This window comes from Charadrius vociferus, unplaced genomic scaffold, assembly GCF_000708025.1.
Source record: "Charadrius vociferus isolate BGI_N301 unplaced genomic scaffold, ASM70802v2 scaffold472, whole genome shotgun sequence".
NCBI lineage: Eukaryota > Metazoa > Chordata > Aves > Charadriiformes > Charadriidae > Charadrius > Charadrius vociferus.
Window position 1 is genome coordinate 768,348 of NW_009647735.1, and position 27,752 is coordinate 796,099.

The 27,752-nt window shown below is 42.7% G+C and overlaps 1 protein-coding gene across 1 annotated transcript in view; it reads left to right on the forward strand.

Annotated features, from left to right (window-relative positions):
- Positions 1–4,937: 4,937 nt before the first annotated feature.
- Positions 4,938–27,752, forward strand: part of LOC104283572 (sodium/hydrogen exchanger 2-like) — a 29,020-nt gene continuing 6,205 nt past the window's right edge. The window contains exons 1-10 of the mRNA XM_009881772.1: positions 4,938–5,103; positions 6,607–7,070; positions 7,442–7,692; positions 12,516–12,733; positions 16,594–16,790; positions 21,408–21,497; positions 23,586–23,656; positions 24,850–25,014; positions 25,713–25,815; positions 27,126–27,260. Of these exons, the coding sequence (XP_009880074.1) occupies positions 4,938–5,103; positions 6,607–7,070; positions 7,442–7,692; positions 12,516–12,733; positions 16,594–16,790; positions 21,408–21,497; positions 23,586–23,656; positions 24,850–25,014; positions 25,713–25,815; positions 27,126–27,260 (1,860 nt within the window). The remainder of the gene's footprint in view (positions 5,104–6,606; positions 7,071–7,441; positions 7,693–12,515; positions 12,734–16,593; positions 16,791–21,407; positions 21,498–23,585; positions 23,657–24,849; positions 25,015–25,712; positions 25,816–27,125; positions 27,261–27,752) is intronic.

Consider the following 27,752-nt stretch of genomic DNA (forward strand, 5'->3'; position numbering starts at 1 on the left):
ATCTTTTGGATCTTCCTGACGTTGATACGGGAGGGAGTATTTGTCAAACTGTCTCCGTTTAGGCAAGGTATCAATGATAAATCTCTGATTTTGAAGTTGGCAAAATGTTATGCAATGAACCACAAAATCTGGTGTTGTATACATTCTCTGCAGCTTCCTCATGAGAGTGTGGGTACAGAGAATGCCGCCGCCTTTTGATTTATCCTTCATCACTCAGTTCTTATTAATATTGAATCTTTCTTATTAATATTGAATCTTTCTTATTAATATTGAATTTCCTCACTGTAATTTTGTTCGAATTCTTGTTAAAACCAGGTTCTTGAATGAAGTCCCTGATGTTAAATTAAAAATGCATTCCTGCCTGGGCTCTGTGGGGTGCGCGTGAGTTAAGCAGCGCATCAATTCGTCCAGCTCACTGCAACGCAAAGTTACTTTCTCAATATATTCATGGCCTGTGATGTACTGAGGAAAAACTCATGCTATGGCTTTGAATTTTAAGGGTTTTTCCATTCTTACTGTCCAGAATAGCTGCGAGTGCAGTCCTTTCCAGCAAGGGAAGTGTGATGAGGGGCTTGGTCTTAATTTCAGTTCCGATTAAGTCTTCTTGCTAAACTGCCCATCTGCTTTGCGTGTCTTCTGCCTTTGCTCGCAGGGTTGCATATGGATGGAAATATGTACTCTTCTGTCCTGGCTTCTTCAGAAAGAAGATCAGTATTTCATGTGCAGTCTTCACGCGGCCTATTAGAATGTCATGGAAAATGCAGGCAATGAGGAGGAGAAACTGAAAAATAAGGTGATTATATATGAAAATATGAGCAGTTTCCATTCGTATGGGGGAAAAAAGAGATTTTGCACATTAATAGATGAGCACAGTTTCTCCTTCGAATTTTAGATAATGCATGTAAACAAATGGCCGTTCTAGTGGGGAAAAATCATATTCACATACCAAATGTAGACATCATTAACGCTTATATCTTATCTTTTCACAACGAGCTGATTAGATGGAGTGTAGAGGTAATTTTTTAGGAGCTTTTCTATGTGTGTCCCACAGCTTTTGTTGGAGAGCTGTATATGTTACAGTGCAGAACCATCTCCAATGAGGAGGTATGTATAGCTGAAGTTTTGCTCAGTGTGAGGGGTGGAGAGGGAGCCAAACTGCCACCCTGGTTTAGGGTTTTTGGAGAGGCTCCTGGACAATAATTTGCTTGTGGAGCAGGATGTTTTTAACGAAATCTGTTGGCTGCTTTGTGCAAAAGGGAAGATTATTTTTTTTAGGGTAAGCAGAAAAAAGGTGTACTTGGAAAAGAGGGGGGGAAGGTGGTAACACTAGAACACCATCTCGGTGATCTCAAAAATCATCTGGGTTATCTCTAACCAAAATCCCTAGAGTTCTGTGTGGCACACTGAAGGGTTTCCCCTGACGAAGCCAAGAGTTCCTGCAGGGATAACCTCCAATGAGTTTTGAGCCTGGCAAATTTTTGGGGAGTATTCTAGCACGTGGTTCTCCGGGCTGGGTGTTTCTGGGAGGCCCCAATCCAACACAGGATTTTCGTGTGTTAATAACTGTAAGCTGTGGAACCTTGAGTGCTTATAGTTGAGTAAATGCTTAAATGATTTCCTCATTTGAGGCCCAAATAACATGGAAAGCCTTTGCGGTACTGTAGCAAAAGAGGTGCACTGCATATTATTTTTTTCCCCTCATATAAAGCAAGAGCTTATTCAAGTTTCTTTCATAAATTTCAGTGGTTGATGTATGAATTTCAGGAGGTGATGTAAATCGAAATTTAATTTACAATTTTTTTTTTTTGTTAAATGATACATGCATTCCTAATGAAAAGGAGGAGTTAGAGTATACTTAGAAGTAATTACACATCAGGAATGTAAAAGACAGTATTTCACATCTTTCCTTTCGCTCTCAAAGTAAGTAAAGAAAAATAATGTGCTGCCATTGATTAAGGAATATAAGGACTTTAAACAATTAATTCAATGTAACATTTTTATTGCAGGAGCCTGAACTCTGGTCATTGTTACCATATCACAGAATACTTTGTTATTCTCAAAGTCCTTTTTACTCCAGCAGGAGCAAGGTACCCATCAATACAATCAGAGGGATCAGATTCTAGCCTGGAACCCTAAAAATGTGGGAAAGCACATTACATTAGAAAAAAATGAAAGCATGTCAATAAATATATGATCAAATGGTACTCGCATTAAAAAGTGGCTCAATAATATCAATAGCCATTACAAGAGGAATAACATGTACGGTGTTACCATAGAACTTGGGAAAAACATCTTGTCTTTTCATTTATTTATAACTAATATATAATGAACAGGGATACATATAAGAATTTAAGGGAAGGAGCAAGCTTAGTTACATAGCACTTTAGGGTAAAACAATGCAAAAAAGAAAAATGAGGAGTTTCAAAATGCTAAAAGCAACCTCAGGGTTTTGACTGCAATGAAGTACGATGTCCAAAATATTTGCAACGAGCCTTTCGTTATCCTTGCACAGGTCGAGGTACGGCGAGCCGGTCACTGGGCTGGGAAGGGCGATGGAGCTTTTCAGGAGATGCTGGAAGCTTTGCGGGTGATCCGTCTGTGTGCAGCTTGTTGCAGGGCTGCAGCCGTCCCTGCGGAAAGGAGCAGAACAGAAAGCCAGTGAAACAGGGCCATTAAAAGCTCTGCACAGGGTACTGGCTCAGGCTCTTTGCCCCTCTGTTAACACCTGTTAGCTGTTGCTTAGTCCTTAACGTCCTGATTTTATAGATTAACTTCATTCGAAAAATGGAGCATATTTTAATGTGATCCTCTCCCTTGACCTTCCTCAGGCACTGTCCCAACTCTGCTGTTTTTTTCTGGTTCCATTATCAAATCGATATTGATTCTACGTGCAAAAACATTTTCCAGATAGTGCTATTGAGCTCCATGCTGCAGGTCTTTTTTTCGTCTAAGATGCAAACATTTCATTTTTGGCTTAAGGAAAGTGTAAGTGAATACTAACTTCCTTGACTTTCTCCTGAAAATAGCAAAAATCAAAATGGATGGTTTGCGGGTGGAGGGGAATGGGAAGTTGGCAAAACTCCTTTTCCGTGTCCCCAAATGGAACCAGTCTTCAAACTCCCAAGTTCAGCACCAAATTTTTCAGCAGAAAGAGGGAATATGATGGCTTGGCATGTGAGCCCAGGCTCAGAACTGCTTCCACTGCTCTTAGCTCTGGCTGAGTAATTTCTTAGTTACTTCTTAATTGCAGTTAAGAGCACTGTATTCTCCCTCCTTCAGAGTAACAAGGGATCCCATCTCCTCGCCTCTTCCTCTCCTCCCCATCTCAGACCCTATAGAACTGAACTACGGAACAAAGATGGAGGAACACCTTGTGGGATTTCTGTCCTCCAAGCGTGTGTCCTGCAGTTTTGTTTATAGTTCAAATATAAAAAGGGAGAAGTTCCACCAAGTTTAAAAAGCTTAGTTTGCTAACAGACCACTCTAATTAGAAGAGTGTTGCTTTGCTTTATGGTCAGCAAGTGTGGTAAAGGCACGCTATAAATTCAAATTAACCATGGTAAAGTAGAATGAAGTCACTCCTGGAGTGTATCACTGCATCTCTCCTGTCTCCCAAAGTTTATCCTCCTCCTGCTTTGCAAATCAGACCAGAAACAGGGACCTTACGTGGTACTGAGAAACTCCGGATCTGTGGCTGCGTGATGTTGGGTTTTGACTTCACAGCCGAAAAGTGGGTCACCAGCTTGTTATTTGCAGCTCAATTTTGGTGTCATTTAGGCAGCTGAAGAGAAGCAAATAGGCCATCGATCAGTCTAGCAACAGCCTGGGGCCTCCATACTTTAATTACATGTGTTCTTTGGACCAAATTCATCCCAGTTGAAACATCATCAACTCACATGAAACTCCACAGTGGAGGAATTTAGCCCAAAATGTTTTTGGTTTTGGGTTTGGGTTTTTTTGTTTGTTTTTTTTTCCATCTGTATTATTAATACATCCAACACTGTAGCGAATAACTTTTTATTTTTGTCTGTCCAACCTTTCTAAGCAAGCTCACTCAATTTTCAGTGCCATTTTCAAGTAGTGAAGAGAGATGAAGATAACTTTTCCTGTTAGCCCTTATAATCGGAAGAAGCTTTAAGCAATTGTTGAAACTTATTCTTTCAGTACAGGTGACCTCCATCCAGCACAACGATGCAGCTCTGTATTTAGCGTAAGAAAGCTGGTTGCTTTGCTTGATTTATCAAATGGAAGCTGTGGTTATCAATAATGTTACCGCTGTGTGTTCTTTCTGTGGGCACTGGACTGCAGATGAGAAATCCAGTGAAGCCCACTGTAAGACGGGTCCCTTTCTGGATGGGGCTGTTTTGGTTGAGACCTGTTCCATCAAAGCCTGGCTGCTCTAACAGCAGTGAAGATTTTTATTTTTTTTTCCCCTCCAAGAAGGGTTTCTGAGAGACTGGAACCCAAAATATGTCAAGGGTTAGGACTAAAATGCAACTTGTCTCTTTCTGGAGCATGCACAGATGTGCAGTTGATGTAAGGGCACAGCACACGTTTCTTCAGGGAAGCATCTGCAGGAGGAGCCTCTGCCTGTTTGGGTGTGTGGTGCCAAAGGGTGCAATTCTCCAGCAGAGTCTCCCAGCCGGAAACTAATGGACCAGGGAGGAGAGTCAGGGTGAGGCGGAGCGGTTGCTCCTCTCTTTGCAGCAACCCACACAACGAGGGTGACCTGAGTTCCACTGTCTCCAGCAGCACTCCCAACCACTCGCCCGCAGCAGTGAGAGTGGGAGCAGCCAAATTGCCACAGCAGGAGGTTTCCAGGGCAGATGGAGGGGCAGAGGCCAGAGTGCAAAGCTGCAGCTGCTCTCCTAGCTGGGTCCTTGCTCTCCTCCATTCTCCAAGCCACCAGGGTCAAAGCCCTGCAGGGCTCTCCACTGATGCCGCTGCTGGAGGAAGTGATCCCGGAGAACATCAGCTGGGCTGCTGAGGAAGCCCAGGGCAACGAATCCTCAGAGCACACGTTTTTCTCTCTGGATTATCAACATGTTCAAGTCCCCTTTGAAATCACACTCTGGATCATGCTTGCATCCTTGGCCAAAATAGGTAAGGCATCTTGAGAGGGTGAGGAAGGGCAGGAGTCTCCTTGGAGATGGTGTGGGCAGGGGTGGCCTTTGCTTCACCAATCTTGGAGCCTGAGATAACACGGCACGTCCTAAGGATGCACATATTGTGTGCCAGACATACTACACACATGGAAAATAACTACCCAGTTGCATTCTAGGTTGGAAGTGATGGTTTTCCATCTAGAAGTTTACACCTGTGCATGGTGTTGCTGTTAGTAGGAAAACCATCAGGGTTTCCAGGAATTTTGTTTGGCGTCAGTACACACCAAGGTGTGCATCCATCTCAATTAGCTTGCCAGCTACACTACATGCAGGTTGTCCACTGACATCTTCATCTTAAAATGAAGGCTCCTTGGGCTTAAAAAAGGGTGCTGCATCTGGCCAGCCACACAGAGTAATTCAGTCCATATGTGGGGTGTTATACTGCTTAAAATAAAATTTCTCTGTATCAAGGAGGTTATCTATGTAATGACACCTAAGAAATTATATTTTTGTATAACTTGGACCTGTCTTATTTTTTCCCCTGCAAAAATGGGCATAGAAAAAAGGAAATTATATATATATTTTTTTTTTCTCCAGGAGTTGTGATCACTTCTGTTAAATTACTGCTATAAAAGTTATTTTATAGATTTTTTTTTTCCTCAGAAGGGAGAAGTCTCTGAGATTCATTTAGATCAGAATTTCTTTCAGATGGAAATGGTCTTTTCGTTTCGCTGTTCTGCATATTATATGGTGAGATCTCAACTCTATTAACGTGCATGAAGAATTAATAATGATCACAGATTTTTTTTTTTTATTATTATTCCTATTCAAGTTGGGTTTGTTTCAATTTCTTTCTTTTAATAACTCACCTTGACTACTTGTGGTTGTCAGCGTTTCTCTCTTTACATTGGGTGTTGCACAAGGCTGGCTTGATTGGACTTTTTTCAGTGTTGCCTTATTTTTAATTGTTAATGATGAAACAATGTTAAAAGTGTCACCATTTATAACTAAAGGTAATACTTTTTGTGATTTTTTTAATCTGATGTATAAAATCTGTATTGTGTTTAAAATTAATGGTTGCTATTTATGTTAGTGCTGAAGATGGCCTGCTAACTAGATTACATCCAAATACTTTTTTTTCATTTATGCAGATTATTTAGTTTTTCTATTTTTATATTACTTAAAAATATATCTTTAACCTTATGCTTTGATGAAATGAAGTCTGAACCAGCAGTAAAACCAACAGTAATATTAGGAAGTTTGGTATTTTCAGTAACCTTTCAGATTTTCTAGCCAATTTGTGATTAAGCAACTTCATCTTAATTGTGTGCATTTATTATTGTTACTCCAAAGCATAGCCTGCTGAAGGAGGGAGCATGGGGAGCTTCCTCACCCTAACCAGAAGCTGCCTGGTGCTCTTCAGCCAATTTGGGCTGATGAGGTAATACTCTTCTTCTTTTTTTTTTTTTTTTTTTTTTTTTTCCTATTCACCCTTTTCCAGGGTTTCATCTATATAACAAGCTGCCTTCCGTTGTTCCCGAAAGCTGTTTATTGATATTTGTAGGACTGATCATGGGGGGAATCATCTACGGCTTGAATGACAAGTCACCGCCTGTTATGGACAGTGACATCTTTTTCCTCTACCTGCTGCCACCCATCGTCCTTGATGCAGGGTACTTCATGCCCAGCCGTCCCTTTTTTGAGAACATCGGCACTATCCTCCTCTATGCAGTTGTGGGGACAATATGGAATGTATTTGGGATTGGCTTTTCCCTGTATGGGATCTGCCAGGTGAAAGCCTTTCACCTGCAGGACGTGTCGTTGCTCCACAACCTCCTGTTTGGCAGCCTGATCGCTGCCGTGGATCCCGTGGCGGTGCTAGCGGTTTTTGAAGAGATACACGTCAATGAAAAGCTACACATTTTGGTCTTCGGTGAATCGCTCCTGAATGACGCGGTGACAGTGGTAAGGACTAGCTTTTATTTTGAGTATTTAGTGTTCAGAGGAAGGATGCTCTGGTGGCGAGAGGTGGGACGTGAGATCTGCAGAGGGAAAAGACATCAACAGCCTCTTCTAGCAGAGGTATCCTGGTCCACTTCTCTGACCTGAGGTCCTGAGAAGCTTTCACGTGAACATGTCTTCCACTCTATGTCTGGAGACAGAAATGCACGTGAGTGCCACAGCAGTCCCCTGGTAGGAGCTTGACCTTCAGAGAAGGATGCTGACCCTGCACTCGCAGAAATCCCAGCAGTGTATTTTAATGTCATTGCTACATATAGCCACGTCTGGTGAATAACTTGTTAATGGCTGATTTTCCTCTTTCATTTTTCATGCAGGTGCTTTACAAGCTATTTCGATCTTTCTGTGAAATGCCAACCATCAAAAGTGTGGATGTTTTTGCTGGAGTTGGAAAATTCTTTGTGGTTGGGTTAGGAGGAGTTTTAGTAGGTCTTAGTTTTGGGATGACCGCCGCCTTTACCACGCGATTCACTAAGGATATCCGTGTCATTGAACCGTTCTTTGTCTTCCTGTACAGCTATCTTTCCTACCTCACCGCTGAAATGTTTCACCTTTCAGGGATTGTTGCGTAAGTATTTCCCAGCATCTGATCTGTCCCAGAAAGCTTTTTGGCTATATTTACTAAAAAGTATCAGAAAAAGTTTTAACGTAAATTTGCTTAGTTGGAAATTTGTGTATGGCAGCAAGCAGCGAGGAGAAAAGCCTGTGGAAGAGCTGAGAGGTGTAACCCCGTTTCACACATTACACAATTGCACGTCAATGGTTATAGCTGCAAGTCACAAGCAATCCAGATGACTACTGCTGGGCAAGCTTCAGACAGCTGATCGGTTTGTGCAGGTTATTGAGGAATGTTTATTCGAGCTTCGTGTTTTTCATTTGGAAACCCTGAACGTTCGAGCAATATGTCTAGTGGGTTTGGCAGAGCCAGAAGAAGCTTTCTTGGTGTATTTTATGATTTTCTGTGTGTGGCCCAGTCAAAACTAACATTTGAATTGCTGCAAGGAGTATTTAATCAAATCCTCATAAAGGTTTGTTCTGAGTTTACAGCATGTCTGTTCTAGCTGATCTGCATGCCCTACCTACCAGCTAGCTTTGGGTGATGGACCCATAGAAGTGCTGAGGCAGACCTTACAGTGACAGAGAAAAGTGAGTGATGGGGTCGGATTTGTGTACCCCTGCAGAGCTGAAGCCTGGAAATATTCCTACTGTTTCGGAGTGGAGGGCTCTAATGGAAACCTCTGCTTTGGAGATTCAGACTTACTGCCAGAAGAAGTTCCGAGACAGCTCTTGAGTTTGCCTGGTCTCCTGAGTGAGGGTGTCATCCATCATCTCTTTATCTCCAGCAGTGTTTGAAATCTGTGGACCAATTTCAGCCAAAGTTGTCAGGGATCGAGGTTTCAAAGGCACTAAACCCAAACTGCTTGCAATTTGCTACAGCACAGTCAGTCCTATACGCTCTTCAATCTAAAAACCCCTTTAGAGCACTGAAGGGTTTACTCTGTGAAGCTTTTGTGCAACCAGGTTAGAGTGACATGGGTCAAACAAGGACTGCCCATGTCCTGCAGCTGAGTCCCACGCCATATCAGAGACCTTATTCAGCCCCAGCCCGCAAGTCGTTTTGGTCTCCTGGCAGCTCTTTAATAAGCTCTCTGTATTCCGATACAACTTTTCGGACCAGCAAAGCAAAACAGTTTGTTTCTGTAAATTCAGTCTTTCACAAATTGTGATTTATAGATAATACAGTTACTTTATTTTTCTTTTTACAGGGTAGGCCTTTCAATAAAGTGAATAATTTTGGGGCGGATCGCTCGGTTTTAAGAGAGGTAACTGAACTTTGGGCTTACCTCACGCTTTTAACTTGCAGAGCAGGTGCTAAGAAAAAAAATAGATATAATAATCCAAATGGTCAAAGCAGAGACAGATGAAAAACAGAGTGATTCAGTCTTTCTGGTTTCTGTGGGCTGGTATCTGTGACATTTGGTTCTCCTGCATAAACCAAGTCAGCTGGTGCTGAGGATCACAACCAACTATTTCATATTCCCCTAAAGACTATAAAGTGCACTTAGGCTGCATTGATAGCTACAGTGTAAACAACTGTAAATCTGATAATAATGAAGACAAAAAGAAAATAAAAGAATTAAGTCAGGTACCAGCTAGACACGGGAGTATCTGGAAGATCTATTTTAAAACTAATGATACTGTTTTGGACAGAAACCATTCCTATATCTTGCAGATTTTGTTTCCTCGAACGGTTAATAGGAGCAATATTCTAGCATTACTGAAAACAATTCTAGCTGTGGGAATAGGTAAGAGAAAGCCTATTTATAGAAGCGTAAGACAGAACAGTGAAATAAATATGCTGCATAATCATCATGGAGCAGAAAACATTTAATCCTAATGGTGTCTCCTTCTATCAATCACAATCTACTGTACCCATTATGGAACCCATTTTCTAGTCTTGTGAATAATGCATTGTTTCTAAAGCAAAACAATTGCCCAGGAAGCTGATTCCTGCACTGCTGGTCTTATAATTGCCAAATTATAAATGCCTCTTTTATATATCTCGATTTTCAAACAATTCATTCATTTGTGACCAGGGAATACTGTATTATAAGAAGCAGATCTTGGCAGTTTGTTTCTTTGAAAAATAGTTTGATTGCCAAAACAATCAATTCTACATAGTCCAAAAAAAAAAAATCTGTGAATGCAACCCAATCTGCTAAACAGTTCTGCAAATGTTTTTTAGTTTAGCTTCTTTTTTTTTTTTCCCCTTTGCCCTAGTGGCAGTGCCCTCCTTTGAGGTTGTGACAGAACACGTCAAGTTTATTCCTTGTATGTGAATCTGGTGTGAACACGTATCCTTTTCCCAAGAAGTGTTGCCAAACCACAGCTCTGGAAGTCACTTGCCCATAAATACTCATTGGATTTTTTTAGTTCCTAGCTGGAATTATTTTATCCACTATTTATTGAGGCAGGTAGAGAAACAGAAGAAATTGTTATTTTCTTTTTAGCCTGTGGTTCAACCTGCACTCTTTCTGGCTCTGTGCCTTATGCAAAGTGGGTCAATCTAAAAAGGCTAAATCAAAAAAGACCAATTTCAGAATATTTTTAAGTATTGGTACATTTTCTTAGGAGATGAAAGATGTGAACTCAAACAACATTAGGTGAAAAAGGGTTTTGAATCTTGGTCTCACGCTGCTGGATAAAACGGTGACCATTTTGTGATTCTGTGAAAATTTCACTGAAATTTTGGTGCAATTATCCTGTGCCTTTACTACAAGTTGTCTCCCTGAATTCTAGTTTTAATTTCACACAAACCCAATTGTTTCTTTCTCCTTCAAAGAACTGTTTTTTTTTCATGGCAATGAGGAAAACCAGTAACAATTATTTTTAAATGAAAGAAATAGAAATGTGTGTGTGTGTTATTTTTTTTGTTTGTTTGTTTGAATGCAAAGCCCAGTGATCAGTAACTCATAGTGGGTGGAAGTGTATCTTCATTTGAAAAAGGTTGGGGTTTTTTCCTCTAATTTCTTGTTTGTTGTTCCAACCAAATCTCTGATAAGTATTTTCCCATAATAATGTTGCTGATTTTCTTAGTGCTTTAAGTAGAGCCGAAATGAATACAGCTGTTGTCCATTTCTTTGTCTTGGTCCAAAGATAGATGCCGAGCTGTGGCAGTGAAGATGTACTAGTGATTCACTAATGTGCCAGAAGGAAAGTGACCCTTACTCTGCTTTTGTTAGCAGCGGTGCAGGTTAGGAGCGGCAATGCAGTGGCTCACAGGGTCTTCCTGAAATAAAAAAATAGTTGTGGAGGAGACAATCAGGGTCTTTGGTTTCACACAGGTTGTAAAACCGCAGCCACAGCACAGTCAGCTCTGCCCATTTGCAAACTCTCCTGTTCGCTGGGGCCAGGTGGCAACCCTTTTTTTTTTTTTTTCCATCAAAGCGCAAATAATGCAAAGACTCTCCTTTGTGAAATTCTTGGGTTGAATGTGATGTTTTCACTGCAAAGCAGTAGTTGTATGGCTGTTTTCTGAATAGTTTTTAGCTGAGAGGATACGTTATGGATAATACACTGCGGAGACCGTGACCTATCAACACCTATTTGCATCTATATGGGTCACTTACCTGTCCTGGTCACAGCTGGGGTTTAAAGTCAGTCTGCCAGACCCAGGTGCACTCCTGCAAGCTGAGGATCTACTTCTCTGTGGGCTTGTCCTCGTGTGATATAATGTAAAAAGAGTTACTATGATATCCCCTGTGAAAGGAATTTTTAACGCAATAAAACCCTGTGTGGATGGCCTTACCAAATGCCAATGGAAATCAGATGTTGGAAACATAAAGCCTTTTTGCTATTGCTGGTACAATATTTAGAACAAAATGTTTCTGTCCAGGTTAAAATATAAAAAATGGAGCTTCAAGTCTTGAGCACTCAATTGTTTTGACCTTCTAAGATTGCTGGCCTGAAAATGTATTGATTTGAAAAGCTGATGAATTAGGCTAACCACATGTACCCTGTAACTTGAAGAATCAATTATCCATGAAAAATTGCAAGGCAGAAGTTTTAATTGGTGCTGCACATTTCTGAAGTGACCTTGGATAAGCAATACCTGAGGAGGTCAGATGTTCCGACTGTAGCAAGAGCATTTCTTGGCTCATTGTGCCCACCTTATGAGTGTGCTTGAGCATTTTATTGTCTCTTGGTTGCATGGACTCAATGGCTTCCTCGCTGCGCCCAAATAATAGACAGTGCAAGCCTGGTGAGGCTTAGAAACATACAGTGTGAGGTATGTTGTACGCTTGAGGTTCTCCAACTTTAGATTAGCTTTGGTCCCTTGGGTGAAGGAGTACAGTATTCGGGCTGCTCTTAAACTACACCGATTCTGAGTCTTACAAGAATTTGCTGTAGTGGTCAGATATCAGCAAACTCACAGGAGTCCTATTTACACATTTCTCATGCTGAGAAGCAAGTCTCCCATTCCCCCAAATGTCTTTCTGTCATTCAGGCAAAATAGGTAATGTGGGCTCCTAAGCATGAAACTCTTCAGCTCAGGTGGTTAGAGCCTGGCAAAGTTAAAGAACTGAAACCAGTGTATTGTGATGGGAAGAACTGGGTGGAGTTAATTGTAGGTATTGCTGTGTGGCTATGATAAATGCAATAGATGGGAGTTGTTTATCTGTTAAAAAACAGATTCAGACAGTCTGGTCATCTTATTGTGCTGGTGGTCCTCCTGATATTATTGGCCGATGCAGGAAGTGAATCACTACCCAGTGAGATGTCTGCAAACATCTAAGACTTGATGAAGCTTATTTTTTTTTATAAATGACAATGTGTCAGTTTTGTGTGCTTAAGTAGAAAAAAATTGTTGGTTTATTTTCATTTTCTCAGCATCATTGCTTGTGCCATGGGCATGAAACGTTATGTGGAGGCCAACATCTCTCTGAAGTCTCACACCACAGTCAAATACTTCATGAAGATGTGGAGCAGCGTTAGCGATACCCTTATCTTCATCTTTCTTGGAGTTTCCACCATTGGAGAAAATCATGAGTGGAACTGGCCATACATTTGCTTCACTATCATTTTCTGTCTCATTTGGAGAGCACTAGGTATGGTGAAATTATAGATTTTATTTTTTTATATATATTATTATTTATGGGAGTGAAAAATGTGATTCCATTAAATAAGAGAATGCTCCTGCCCCCACCATCATCCTTTCCTGATTGCTCTGGATGTGTGTTTATCCCACATGTGAATGCAAGGACAGAAGTGGGACACCACAGCCAATGCTTCCCTGCTTCTCCATCACTCGCTCAATAGCAAGTCTTGCATTTTACTGCAATTTCCTAGTCTGTGCACTCACTATAGACAGCACTGGTGTTAAACAGAAATTCTCATGACATCTATTTTATTGATACCTCTGTGTTAGAGCCTCCTTTGATGGCCATGATCTCCTCTTCCATTTCAGTGTATCTCAGTCCCTTGGTATCTTCACAATAGGAGGGAGATTGTAAGTACATAGCTTGGGATCAGAGCACCGTGTAAAACCATGGGGCCTCTGACTGCGTATTCTGAATTGCACAGATTTAAGGGATTTAATTCCTAACAAGTTTGTGTACAGCAGCATCCTTAAATGGGAAACTGGAGGAACCTTCAAACAGCTGTCCCTGGAGATGCTGTTCTGCTTTACAGAAGAGCATCTACCCAGCTTGCTGCTCGGTAGGTGAGAATTGGGACCTAAAATGTGAGGATGCTTCTGCTCCTACTCAAGAACTTCAGATAAGGACTGAAAATGACAGAATTGCACAGAATCGGGGAATTGCTGAGGTTGGCAGGGACCTCTTGAGATCATTTGGTCCAACCCCCTGCTTAAGCAGGGACAGCTAAGCAGGACTGTACCCAGATGGTTTTTGATTGTCTTCATGGATGGAGACTCTCCAGCCTCCCTGGGAAACTTATTGCAGTGTTTGCCCAGCCTCATACTAAAAAAGTGACCAAGACTCAGTGATAACAAGAGGAAGAGAGCTATGCATGAAAATACTCTCCTGATAACTGTGGCTAAAGATAATTTCTTGAGATCAGTTATGATGAAAACCTGAGTCCTGGTCCCAGAATACTCTGGGAGCCCATTTTCATGCATTGTAAATGACCAGAAAAATAGACACGCTGTTTTACCATTGTCCCCAGTTGTATCTTGCACTGATTTGGTGTTCAGAGAGGCTGATTCTCCACTGCCTTTGCAGTGTGCAGCTACTGTCCCCTAAGGGAGTGCAGAGTGCCTATCTTCTCATTTATAGATGTTTTTATATATTAACTATATCTGCAAATAGAACGAGCACACGTTTTGGAAAAGAATTTGAGAGCTAAAAAACATTCAACAGGATTTATGTTTCCAAACCACTGAGTCAAACAGAGTGAACTCAAATTTGATAGACACTTCAAGAAATTGCTTAAATAGGATAGGCCATGATTAGCAAGACAGCAGAATGGGCTTTATTAGCTGTTAATACATGCCAAGGTTTGTTTTAATAACTATGCACCATAAATGCACTTGGAAACATGCTTATTAATCAGTTGTGTGTGCACTCAAATGTTTTATTACAATTAGGTGGTTTTCTCTTAAATTATTTGCTCAAATGAAAAAAGTTCTGAGTGAGTTTGACTTTTTTTTAGTTCAAAAATTCTTCATTGCAAGACACAAAGAATGTAGTGACATTACAAAAGCACACCGAAAATCCTCTGGCTCTCTTAAACACAGCTCTTCTGATTGTATTCTCAAATTATGCAGCACATTATGCGAGCGCTGCAGCCAGGAAAGAAAAGCCTCTTTCCATCCAAAATCCCCTTTGAATTTAATATGAACACAAACCAGGGCTGAAAAATCATCTTGCACATCTGGCCCTGAATAGGTTGTCCCTTTTCTGCAGCACCATGCTGGAGAGCGGTAGGTGTGCCGGGAAGACGTGAGCTGGGCAGGGTGGCGCACGAAGCCGCGCTGGGGAACTCCTCCTGTGGAGGTGGCGGTGGAGATTAGCCCCTGACCTGCTCAGTCCCATCCAGCAGCTCTGGACGTGCTGAAGAGTGCGGTCCAGAAATGTGAGGCACCCACAGAGTTTGCTTGCAGGAATTGGCGACTTTTGGGTTGATAGTGCTGGGGTTAGGGTGTAAGCTGTACTCTAGTCCTTTATGGGACCCTCCCAGTGCTCTTAAATGAGAAAGGGTTCTGCTGAAGCCCAGGGACTGGACTACTTTGACATAAGAGAGATAATCAGAAAAGCAAAGTACATTAATTGCGTGACAGCACTGGTACTCCTCTGTTATCCAAGCACTAGGGAGATTTCCTTCTGCTCTTTCTCAAGGTATATCTCCAGAAGAAAATATATTCTGCTCAAAATGATTGATTGTATGTCATCTCTCGGAGCAAACTGGCCTTGAATTAGTTTAGGGAATGCTAATAATAATTTATGAGGAAGGATTAAATCAAGACAAAGGCCAGGATACCGGCTCCAGTAAATTTTGTTCCTTTAAATCATCAGCACTGCTTGAGCTTTACAGTAGCTGCAGATGTGATCTGAGGTATGCTTTGTTTTATTTAGTTATTTATTTTTAAGTTACAAAGAACCTTCAAACTGAAGGCACCAGCTCCATGGAGCTTCAGAGACGGGGAAGGTGTAAGGCTCAGTTAATTGAGTTCCCTATTCCTGAACATCCCCAGCTTTTTAGTTTTCTTCAAACTGGTCTGATGTGCAATCAAAGTTTAGACATTTTTAGTTGTATGTGCGTGGGAAGAGGTTTGGTACGTACATTACAAGTGCACTATTTTTGAAGTTTTTTTCTTTTACAAACACCCTTTAGAAAAGCAATAGTGATATGGATCCAGCTAATTCCTAGCAAAAGTCAATGACAGTCTGTGTCATCAGTTCTCAAAATGGCCATTAATCTTCAGGAAATAAGATGTTTATCATATCCGTTGGTATTGAGATCACAGCTTACTGATTTAAGGCCTAACTTTTTGTACCTTTCTGCATCCGTGTATGTTTTGGCAAGTAACTATAAATTACACCAATTGCTGTGCCGCCTTAAGACATAGTCTTAAATTCATACAGTATAAATCTTTGAGTGAAAGATTTGTGAAGAAACAACATTAACACAGGCAGGATATAGCTGCTTATTGAAGCTATTGCTTGGAAACTTTTGGAAATTGGAGGATAACTTGTGGCTAAATTGTTGCTGATGGTCTGCCTTGAGAGAATTTATAATCCAAGCAATTCAATCATTTGTTATAACCGATTAGAGTAAGTCAATATTTCAATTCAGTTCTTGGAATCTGGCTCCATATCATATTATACAAGTAAAGTTTTGGCTGGCATATGACCATAGAATAGCCCTGAAAACTTTAATTACCTACCATCAAAATAAATGTGTTAATACTTCCTATGTTGCCAACAGTTACTGTTTGTTCAGTATTTAGCTGATGCATAACACCGAGGCACCAGATCAAAAGTGTGTTCTGGGGATCTGCAGTCATGGGAGCAGGATAATGCTGAAATTTCCCTGTAGAGTTCAGAGTCCTTCTGATGGAAACTCTGGTTTCCCAGCTGGACTGTGATAAGCACACGGCTGAGTTAAAAACCAAGAGGATTTGCTACAAGGTGAGCTACCGAAAATTTTATAGTTGTGCCAAGCCCCCAAAACTGGGTCAATGGCATTTGTAATCTCCCAAATCAGAAATGTGTTGGGGATTAATTTTCATCTGTACAAATCAAATGCAAACCTGTTGGACCAGGCTGGAAGAAAAGCTGTTCTCCAGTAGCATTGGGAATACACCACCATGGGCCCTGGCCAGTTGCTTGTGATTGATGTTTACCAGTCCTGTGATGTTTTACTGTAAAATATGTCATAAGATTATGAGTTTTATCTAATTGCTCTTTTTTTTTGATGTGCTCCCATCTTCTTTCCTGCTTTTCAGGGGTTCTCGTGCTGACTTTCTTTGTGAACAAATTTCACGTGAACACCATTACCGGCAAAGACCAGTTCATTATAGCGTACGGGGGCCTCCGAGGAGCCATTTGTTTCTCTTTGGTTTTCTTACTTCCTGATTTTCGCAGAAAGAAGCTGTTCATTGCAGCAACAACTGTTGTCATCCTCTTCACTGTGTTCATACAGGTAAAACCAATCTCAGTGTCACCAGCAGATGTAAAGAATGAGCATGATTTTTTTCCCAGACAAGTAACCCGTACTAAACGATGGATACAAGGGTTTACCAGTCATTAAAACTGTCCCTCCATAAAGCCATTAGGCGTATAGAAATTTAAAATTATTACTGAAAGAGGCAGAAGGTGTGAGAATGTGACACACATTCATGGGGATGACTAGCAGTTGTTGACTTACAACATATGCTTTAGCATTTTCCATGATAACTTGTTCCATCTTTGATCTGGTCCATCCTTATTGGGGCAGCAGTGGTGAAAATTGGGAAGAATGATGCTGGCATAGGTTTCCTCTCTGAAGCAGTGCTTTTACATGTTTTGGTTTTGCTTTTTTTTTTTGTGAGAGCAAAGCCAACACGAATCAAAGTCTACAAATAGTTTGCTGTTTAGCAAGGTAAGAAGCACTTGTTATTGTGGGCCTTGTCATGAAATGAAATGCTACCTGAGCCATGCACGAATGAAGTTCAGTTTTCCTGATCCAAAGGACCAGGAAGATATTGGGATATTCTAAACCCTCTGAACATGGCCGGCAAGAATTTTAAGAGGTTTATGGTTTTGTCATCTCAGTTTTGGTAGTTCACAAGTGGGACAATTTAAAAGGATGTAATTTTGAAGGAGTGGATTCTTAACATTTTCTGAGAATGAGTTCCATTTTACTGGGGCTTGCAACAGCTGAAGCAACAACAGTCATTAGCTGTTTATCAAAATATTTTGTATATATATATGAGATGTTTTCACATTCATGCAGCAAAGCAGCTGCAGTTATTAACCGTTCCACTGGAAAAAATAAATAATTGGGTGTGTTACTTGTTGTAAAAGCAAGGAAAATCAGAAGCAAATAAAAAAAGTCACAGGACCTTTGATTTGTTTGCCTATAATTTTTCTTTTATAACTGATCCCTAAGCCCTGTTGCTTCCTGCTTCCTCTTTATGCCTTAGTGATTCTTGGGTTCTTTCCTACCTAGTGGTAAAACTTCTGCAAGTGAGTGTAACCTGCCCACATCACGGGGTGGCTGTGGACGTGTTAGCTCCCCGCTGCCTTGGTAGGAGAGGGAGGTGGACCCTCACAGCGCTGGTTGCTCTGAGATATTTGGTTTATTGTTTAATGCATGAATTTACTATTTTCTTTTCTTTTTTTTTTTTTTTTAAGACTGATTTCTGCTGTGAGAAAGGCTGAAGGAGCATCTGCAGCTTGGGCTGTTCGTGGGGAGCATATGGGAGGAGCCACATCTGACCCCTGTCTGCTGTTGTACAGCAGGCAAGGACCTGGGCTGGTCAGCCTGTGGCTGGGGCAGGGGCAGAACTTGGGGCTGGTATTGCTCTCCTTACTAATATGCTTTTATTTTGCACGGATTCCTGGTTAGCACTCCTCCGGGTGTATGATGGAGAAAGGCTTTCTCTCCCTTAGGCACAGGCTGAGGTTGTAAGGAGTTGTGCTTGAGGGCGCAGGGAAGCCCTGCTCGGAGGCTCAGCAGCTCTCGGCGTTGCTGTGACATCTAGCGGTGAAAGCATTCCTTCAGCCTTCTGTGGGATGAAGGTTTCGGATGTGTCTCCCTGCTCTTCTGTGCCCAGCAGCAAGTCTGTAAGGGCGAGACTCCTCTCAGGGTTTCTCTGAAACGCACCTTTTCCTTCACCTGGCAAAGGCTGTCGCGCTTGATGAAGGATGCGGTGGAAAAATTGGGGTCGTGTGGTCCCGAAGTGAGCAAGGTTGATGTCTACGTGGTGTGCTCTGCCCCAAAAAGTTAAGACTGTGTCTCCATAAGGCTGAAGTGAGCAGCGTGGGGGGCTGGGAATGAGGCTGTGCAGAAAAGCTCCCCGGGAGGTCCTCTGCTCCAGCACGTGAGGTTCATGCAGAGCTGCTGACCCAGGGCTGCCCTCGGATGGAGGGAGCAGAGCAGCTGCTGGGGCTTTGGAAGATGGTCGGTCACGGTGATATCTGCCCCATGGCTGAGCATCACCCCACAAGAGCAAATTCCTTCCGCTTGGCCTCCCTGAACCCCTCAGGTGTGGGTCTTGGGCAATGCGGAGGGTTGGGATTGACTGTACTTCCCCACATCCACCACACCATGCACTAAAAAAAGGGTCAACAAGTCTGATGTGCCGATGGGCTTGGAGCTGGGTCCCACAGGCAGCTGGACCAGGCACAGATTTCAGAGTGAAAGGAGAGAGCAGGGGCCAGGGGTGGGGGGAGCATAGTTAGGTGGAGGTTGACAAGTTTTAAGATGCAAATGTGGGTCAGAAATTGAAAAGATACGGTCACTAGGCACGTCCGCTCATGCATAGACGCTCTTGAGTCTCAGACAAAGGTTGTTCTAAGGCAGCAGCTCCATTCTGCTGAGGCTTCGGAAAATCCTTCCCAGGACCGGGAAAAGGGCTTTTGTGTAACCTCAAAGCTCAACTGGTGATGTCATCTCCATGCTAAAGGGTGAGAGTTAAACAGGGTGCCCCTGTGGGTACGTGTCGGCGGGGCGACCCCTTGACCTTCAGCCATTCAGTGGGAACGTAGCATCCATAAAGACAGACTTTGCTCAGGCTCCAGATACCTGCACTATTGTGTAGCTGAGGCCACCGCAAGAAGAGGGTGAGGGGGGTGGGAATAAACTTGCTTGAAAGCTGAACCAGAAGGATATTGCTGTAGCTCAGCACAGAAAGGAGAGGTAAAAATAACAGAAGCGGGTATTAAGATGAGCCTTCAGAAACCTGGGTTTGCAAATGAGTCCTACAGCTTCTGAAGTCTGTGGTACTGCTGCCAGCCACATTGATGGATGCAGGGTTGAAGAGTGAATATCTTAAATATCACAGCGTCTTTCAAGCTGCGTGTCACTTTGGGTGGAAAGGGCAAGAGACATAGCTACAAAACAACTTCTGTGGCTAGTGGACTTCTTTTTTGTTGTTGTTATTTTGTGCAATAACTTTTCTTTTTATTCACAGTGATGTAAGTACAGACTTGGCAAGGGGTGTTTGTGTTAAGATAGGACAGAAATTAAGGCAGAGATGATTTGGGCCCTTTTAAGCTACTGAAGGCCAGCAAGGCATCTTGTCGGAGCACAAGCCCACTTCATTTTCTTGGAAATCCTGACCACGCTGTCGGAAAAGCTGTGTGCTACACAGACTAATGGCCGCCATGTAAGCAGTTGGGCTTGTCTGTACATGGGTCTATCAGTGCATTACACAACCCAGGAAACTCGTCTATTTTGGCCGAACTCAGTTGCATAAGGTTCTTCCCACAAGAAGCCTGGTTAATAATTTTGAGAAGGTTGACCGAGCAATTGTCAAGTCCTCAGTACCTCCACGCAGGCCTGGATATGCGCCACGTAGACCAGAAAGTCCTCCAAGGAGCTGTGGGCTTGTCTGGAATGTGACAAAAAGCCCTATTGTTCTGCCTTTCAGTGCGGTTTAAAAATGAAATACCACGTTCTCCATTTGAAGTTCACTCTGTCAGCCTATTGGCCTCTGACCTCTTCCATGAAATTGTTAGCAAATATAATTGTAAAGATTTGTGGGTGTTTTTTTTGTTTGCTGCCTACACTGACCCATTAGCTACTGGTCCATTGGCAGTAGAAAAACTTCACGTAAGCTGTGACATCAGAGCCATCAGCATTGGGTGATGCACTTCAGATGAGTTATCCCTGGTGGGTGGAAGATCATCACAGGGGACAGGTGTGTTGTGAAATGATATGTGGCCTGAAAATGACACATGGGATTCCTATAATGCTCTCAGTGTCATGAAGGACCAAGGGAATTCAGGTGTTTCTAAATTTGGGAGTCCTGGTTGCAAAACTCAAAAATGTCACTTTAAAATGAAAACAAATGCAGCTGATTATCCAGTGAAGGCAAGAGACCAAATTGCATAGTCTCTACTTAATTTTTGTACTATCAGTTATTTCTGAATTTGTGAGTTTTATGTTATTTACTCTGAATAGCTATGCATTTTTTATTGCTATTAGCTATTAAAATGACACATTAATTGTTTCTGCAATTAAAAATGTGTTCAACTCTCTGCCGTGCCAGCATTTGTGACATTCAGAAGTCATAAACATCAACTACTCCATCATTTTTGCTGTAAACATGTCCTAGAAAAGTCATTTCATACTGAAACCAGACTAAGAAACGCACCACAGCGGCATTTTAGAAGTTCTCTCGTGAGGCTTAAAGGACATTAAAACTCTTCCCTTGACCCTTCCCACCAGGTGGATACTTTGATTAGTAAACTTAGCCACTGGCTAGACATCCGAGATCGTTGGAGTAATGATCTGTGACACACAAATACTCAGAAAGTTAGCAGACAAATGCTGGTGGAGGCTGCGTGCTGTGAAGTCTCAAGGACTATCGTTGTTTCAGGCATTTGAACTTTGAACATTTCAAGCCCCTTCCCGTCTGGTAGGCTACAAGCAATAGTAAACCACAGGCTTGACCTTGAAGTTTTTGGTTGACTTTTTGTGGTCTTGAGATGCCAGATGAGGAGAGCAGAACATTTCTCCTCTCTGCCTATCCCCGTCCTGAAGCCTCCTGTTGACACTAAGAACACTTGATGTGAAGAAAGGCTGTTTTTTGTGTTTGTGGTTATCTTGCAGGGAATGACTATCCGTCCTCTTGTTGACTTGCTGGCTGTCAAGAAGAAAAGAGAGAGTGCTCCCACAGTGGGAGAGCAGATCCATATTCGGGTAAGTGATACATCCATCAACACACAGCCAGAGCTTTTCAATATGCTTTGCTGATAGCAATATGGTCCTTCTGAAATGTGGTGTGCCTCCAGGGATGTACGGGTCTGCAAATTTACCTGAATCCTCTGCAGGTCAGTCCCTTTCCAGAGTTGATGTCTTATGCAGCTCCTAACCATGGGTTATTATTTGCGTTGGAATAGCAGCCACCTACTCAATCAGGCTGGTGTTGCATTAGGTGGTGTACAAACATGACAGAAAAAGATAATCACTTGCCCAAAAGTTTATGCTCAAACCTGACTCTAACTTTTCTGCTTCGCTGGAAGGAGTGAAAGAAAGAAAATGAGACTTGCTTGCTTTCAGGGGTGGGTTCTCCCATGTGTTCACCAGTACCATTACCACCATCAGTTTGGATGGATATTTTTGCAAAAATATTTAGAAAAGGGAGGGTAAGTTTAATACTCTATTGGAGGGAACCACTGAAGTGCCCCCTCTCTGCAAGTGTTCAAGGCCAGGTTGGATGGGGCTTTGAGCAACCTGCCCAGGGCAGGGGGGGAGTTGGAACCATACGATCTTTAAGGTCCATTCCAACCCAAACCATTCGATCATTCTAAGTCCATAACCCAAAGGTGGAATTTAGTTCACCTTGGTCTTGCCATCCAAATTTTGGCCTTTCTAGTTATAGAGGGCTTCTTCAGGGAGTGGGTCAACTCCCTGCGAAAACAGGGTATTCTGCACACCTAGCTGAGGCTTTGCATTTGCATCTGCATCCAATGTAAAATTATGTTTCTGAATCTAATTGTTTATGCCCAGTCACATTTCTGTGGGTATGGTTCCTTCAGGAATATTTTCTGTCTTCTTTTTGGGTAACGAGAAATAAAGACATTAGGTCTGAAGACATTTATAAAAACTGTTTGGCAACCTCACAATTAGGTTGTATTACAGGGCTTTGTCTGAAGTTAACAGAACAGTTCAATAGGTTGAAGAGTCTTTTCCCATCATGAACAGAGAATACTTTCTTCTTTTGTTAGCGTGTGAATAGTAAATCATCTCTGGAAATGTGTTTATTAGGAAAAGTGAGCTGAAAATGGCTTTGTACCAATTAAGTTAAGTAGAGAATGTAACAATGCAGATAGTTGGAAATCAGGGACACAGAAGCCAGAAGCAGCTCTCTTCCTCAAATTTATTTCTCTGTCCTGATAGTCAGGACATTCTTGCTCTCGAGAGTGATGATCAGTGGTGGTGGGGGGTGTCATTTGTCGGTCCTCAGACCATACAGCTGCTAATAGCAATGTGAAGACTCTAAACCTGTACCAGGCTGCGGGGCTGAGTGAACTGCTCTGAAACTTTTCTGTCTCTGACCCTCCCAAAAAATATTTTTAAAAAATCAGAGCTGGAGGAAGCTCCAGGGACATCGGTACCTGAGTGTGGAGAGGCATCGACCCACAGTAGAGCAGAGCCCTCTCCCAGTTTAGAGATGCCAGTAGGAGGGAAAAAATTTTTGGGAAACTACAGAGATTTAACTTCTAGGTGAAAAAAACAACCTGTCTGGTATGTTTAATATAATTTTAAACAATAATAATGTTTTTGTATAAGGCATGATATCGTCAATGATTTAATTTAGTGGGACTGTCTGGGGGAAGGCAGTATTTCTTATTCAAGTCAAAGCATCATTTGTACGTTATCTACATCTGTACCCTGAAGATACTGGTCTCCTGAGACAAATTGTCCTCAGAAACCTCAATATGAGCATTTCCTGCTTATCAAGGCCCAATATGCAGGACGCGCAATCTATCAGCCATCCTGTAGATATCATAAAGAGCAGATCCGTGTCCCTCAGCGATTATTCTTTGCTCACACAGACCTGAAAGCGAGCAGCAAAACCACTTATTGTACTCCAGAACCAAGGGATACACATGGATGACTGGATGGGGAATTAGCCCGACATCCCCTCTTCTTGTTTACCGGTGCTGTGTACCGAGCTGAAAACATCTCCTGTTTTGTCTGTTGGCTTTTGATGGTTGCTGACTGAGTTCATCACGTATGCAATACATGCGACCGGTGTATAGCAAAATCCTCTCTTCTGTTTAGTTCTTGGATCATTTGCTGGCTGGCATTGAAGATATATGTGGACACTGGGGACAGTATTACTGGAAAGACAAGTAAGGATTTGCCAAAATACAACTGTGTACATGTGTAGAAAAAAATGAGGCTGGTTTCTATTCCTTAAGTTTCCACTGTGGGCAGCTGAGCCTTATTCATCCCTGTGGCACAACCCAGGTGACAGAGGGGCAGCTTTTCCTTGTTCAAGGCGAGACCAGGTTCTCGGGGCGCTTCCCTGCTTGCAGGTCATGTATGGTACTTCACCCTAAAAACATACCTTTCTTCTTTCCCGTTGTGTTTGTCCCTTCTTGTCAAAAGAAACCTGCTCAAAATGAAAGGGCTGTGTCAGCACAACACAGTTTGTATGGCTTCAGCCTGTCCCTGCCTGCCGCAGTGCTGCCTGTGCCCTCCTGCCTGTCCGGCCATGCGGGAGCTGAGGACCCCAACCCAGAGTGCGCACAATTAACAGCACAAATATGAGTTTGCAGCACTCAGAGGGGCAACTGCTTCTTGTGGACTGACAAATTATAGAGGATCTCGACGGATTTCTCTAGCGAAGTGCTCAATTTTCATTAAGAAAAATTAAGTAGATTGTATACATAAGTTTTTTGGTTTTTTTTAAATACATAGAACATAAGATATACTAATGGCAATCTACCGCGTTTAATTCCTTGGCTGTGCAGACACAGATGCTGCTAACTTCATGGTAAGGACTGATTAATGCAGCTGGCAGGGATTTTCTTAGGAATGCCGGTGCTTGGATGTGCCACTAGAGGGTATGGGAACCACTGCTGCTGCGGAGTGTCCAGGCTCCTTGCGAGCAGGCTTGTCAGCAGCGAACGAGCATCAGTATTTGATACTGGCTAAATCTTTCCCAAAGGTTGGGTCGCATTTGGGCAGAAAGCAAGAGGAAATGGCTCAAGAGGGAATCTGGAAGTGTTTAAATCTGTTGCATCCCTTGGGGCTGCTGCGTGTACTTGTAGCCCTTATAGTGATAAGTTAATGATAAATCTGGCACTTTGAAGAATTTTTATTGTATTTGGCAAAGTTTTAATATCTTAGCTCATGTACTGTAGTGCAAAAATAATTCAGAACTGAACTCTACGATCATTGGTTTCTGGAAAGGAGGTAATGGAATAAAATGGAATATGGGGCAGTCATGGACTATGAAACTGCTGGCTTGCTCAGGTCCATTTAGGTGCTGGGGAGCCATGGGAGGAGGCTAAGGATGTCTTGTTTTGTTCTCAAACAGATTAGAATATTTCAACAGCAAATACCTGCAGAAGATCCTGCTTCGTGAATACGATCAGCCAAAATCCAGCATCGTGCTTCTCTATGAAAAGCTGGAGCGGAAGCATGCCATCGAGCTGGCAGAAGCAGGGCAGCTGGGTCATGCCCCGTCTCACCCATCCTTGCTGTAAGTGCCCGCCTGCAGTCATCCCCATTCCATCACTCCTCACAACCCTCCGCCAGAGGGAACAGTTATGAAAAGCTTTTGCAAACTTCTCTACCTCCTCTGCTCTTCCCTGCTGGGCTGTCCCATGGGAAGGAGCAACACAGGCTGGACAAATGCAAAGTAAACACTATTTAAAGATTAGTAGGGGGGTATGAAAAATTATCAGGTGGATGAGCAGTCTACTGGCATTGATGAACACAGTTTCTGATCTTGTATGTGATGGCTCACCTGCATCTCCCCTGAGCTACACAGAAATGGTGCTCTGAGGAAGATGCTCTTGCACCATTTTTTGATGGCTTTGCACCATTACACCTACTGAAGGAACCAGCAGTGAGAATGAACATCAGCTGAGACAGCAGGGTCAAATATTTGCTTGTCAGAATGGCCATCCCATCTCTCACAGATGGTTCTGATCTGCCACAGCTCCCCACAGCTCTTTTATCTACCAGGGAGCCCATGGATGGTGCAGCTGTGATGCAAATACCAAATGTTCCTTCTGCAGTGAGCTCCATCTGCAAGGATTAGCTGCTGGTGGTGTCCACTGGTGGTGGGCTCCGAAAGGGCTGCTGTGAACAGTGGGCTTTGGGGGTACACTGGTTGTGCTGCTGTGCATCTCCCAAAATAAGGTGTTCTGGTTTTCTTTGCAGCAACAATGACAGGACTGTCATAACGGACAAAAAATTGGAGGATACTCTGAATCCGGATATCCTGGAAAATATACAGGAAATATTGGCAAGGAACCTGTACCGAATAAGGAGAACGGTATAACTCTTCCCTCAATCTGTATTTTAGATGTCCAATAACAAAAGTTATCTCAGTTATCCTAACAGCCTGAGCAGATGTTATGAATATTTACATAATTACTAATGATGTCTCTTTGTGAGCAGAGAATAGTTGGCTGTGTGAAGCCAGATCCAGTTTCCAAGTCAGTGGCACATTTCTGTTTGCAGCATGACAGCTTTTGAAAGGTTCACCCAGTCAGCCTATAATTTCGTGAAGTATTTTAGGCATCAGTACCCAGAACCAGAAAGGAGAAAGGAGGAACACATGGATCTTCAGGCATCAGGTTAGCAGATCCAGCGGTTGCCACAACTCCTGGAGTTATCCTCACGTTGCGCTTTTTCCCCTAGAAGAGAGCACAGTCAGTGAGCTGCGAGTGAGAATTAATCTAAAGATGTTTTAAAAATGCTTGGCAGTTTTACCATGAAACTTGTATGGCTGGTAAATAGCATAGAAAACACTTGCTGTTTACAGAATAACTCATGAATAATCTGGCTGAGGTTTTACACAGCACCCTAGGACTGTGCGTTGTAATTGGTGTTCACATGGTGATACATGGACCCTTACCCTTAAAATCCACCTAAGCCTTTGTTTTACGGATTATGCACGAAATACTGAGTCCTTGGGGATGCTGCTGGTGTGGGCAGCTCAGCACAGAGGGATCAACCACCCCCTCCTCTCCCTTTGCTGAGCTGAGAGAAGCAACTAGATAAGGCTGGGAGGAAATCTATAGAAATGGTGAATGGGATGAAGATGAAGGCATACCTCCTGTTTGCCCTTACTCCCGCCTAAATCCAGCCTCACCCCTTGTAGTGACAGAGGTATCCCTACTCCCACTGATGTCAGTGGGAGATTTAACTTGGTTGGTTTATGGCTTTTGAAGCAGGATTTGTGGTTCCTGTGGATTGCATGGTTTATATATGAAGGTGGGGCTGATATAAAATATCAGGGCTGGGCAGAGGCACTGCGGCTGGAGGCACCTTGAACAGAGTAGTTGCACTAAGTTGATGTGTCACATGGATTAGTAGAGATGCATCTCAGTCCTGTCATTTAGTGATCGCTTGCACAATTTTGCATAAGGAAGCAGAGTTTGGAGTCCCATCTTCCTTCCCTGGCTTTTTCCCTCCATCCCCACCTTTCATACTTGGTTGCATCAGTTTATCCCAATAACTAGGCAGGATGGTTAATGGGAGTGAAGGACCCTGGGAGATGCAGGCACCAGTGAAGGGATGCTGCTGCGGAGAGAGGGATGGTCCCACGTCCAACAGCGGTCTCTCTGGTGCAACATGCAGGGGCCGGCATACAACAGGCACACCCTTCCCGGAGAGACAGAGCACGTGGAGCATGCCAAGGAGATCCTGATCCTCCGGCACAAAAGCCTGCAGGTGGAAGCAAGCAGAAGTGACCCAGCCAGCTCCAGCAAGGAGGTAAGAGGGAGTGGGGGAAGGCTTGGACCTGCAGAGACCATGCACGGGCTGCTTTCCCTGTGAAGTTGTAACAAGCACTAGGAATAGTGTGGTTTATTGCTAGTGGTATTTGCTTTTAAAGACAAATCCTGCTGCCTTAAATTTAAAAAAAAAGAAAAAAGTGTCTCTCAATCCTAAATTACATTCCAGTGAGTACGAAATACTGAGGGGAGGAAAAAAAACCAAATCATCCCAAATCCTGACAAACAAATGAGCCATCTTGGGTGCCACGCTGTTCAGTGCTTTGTGAACACGGGCTTCCATCCATGCTAGGAAAGTTATTTACTGAGCAAATGTTATTAATTGAGCTTCAGTCTGTAGATTCAGAGGTCTGTTTTTCCCATGTTTTCTTATCGGGGAGATTTCTTCAAAGGCGAGAATCTGGTTCACCCATTGTCAGTGGGCCAGATGGACTGTAAATATTTGAAATGATTCGGTGTTTCCGCGCTTCCC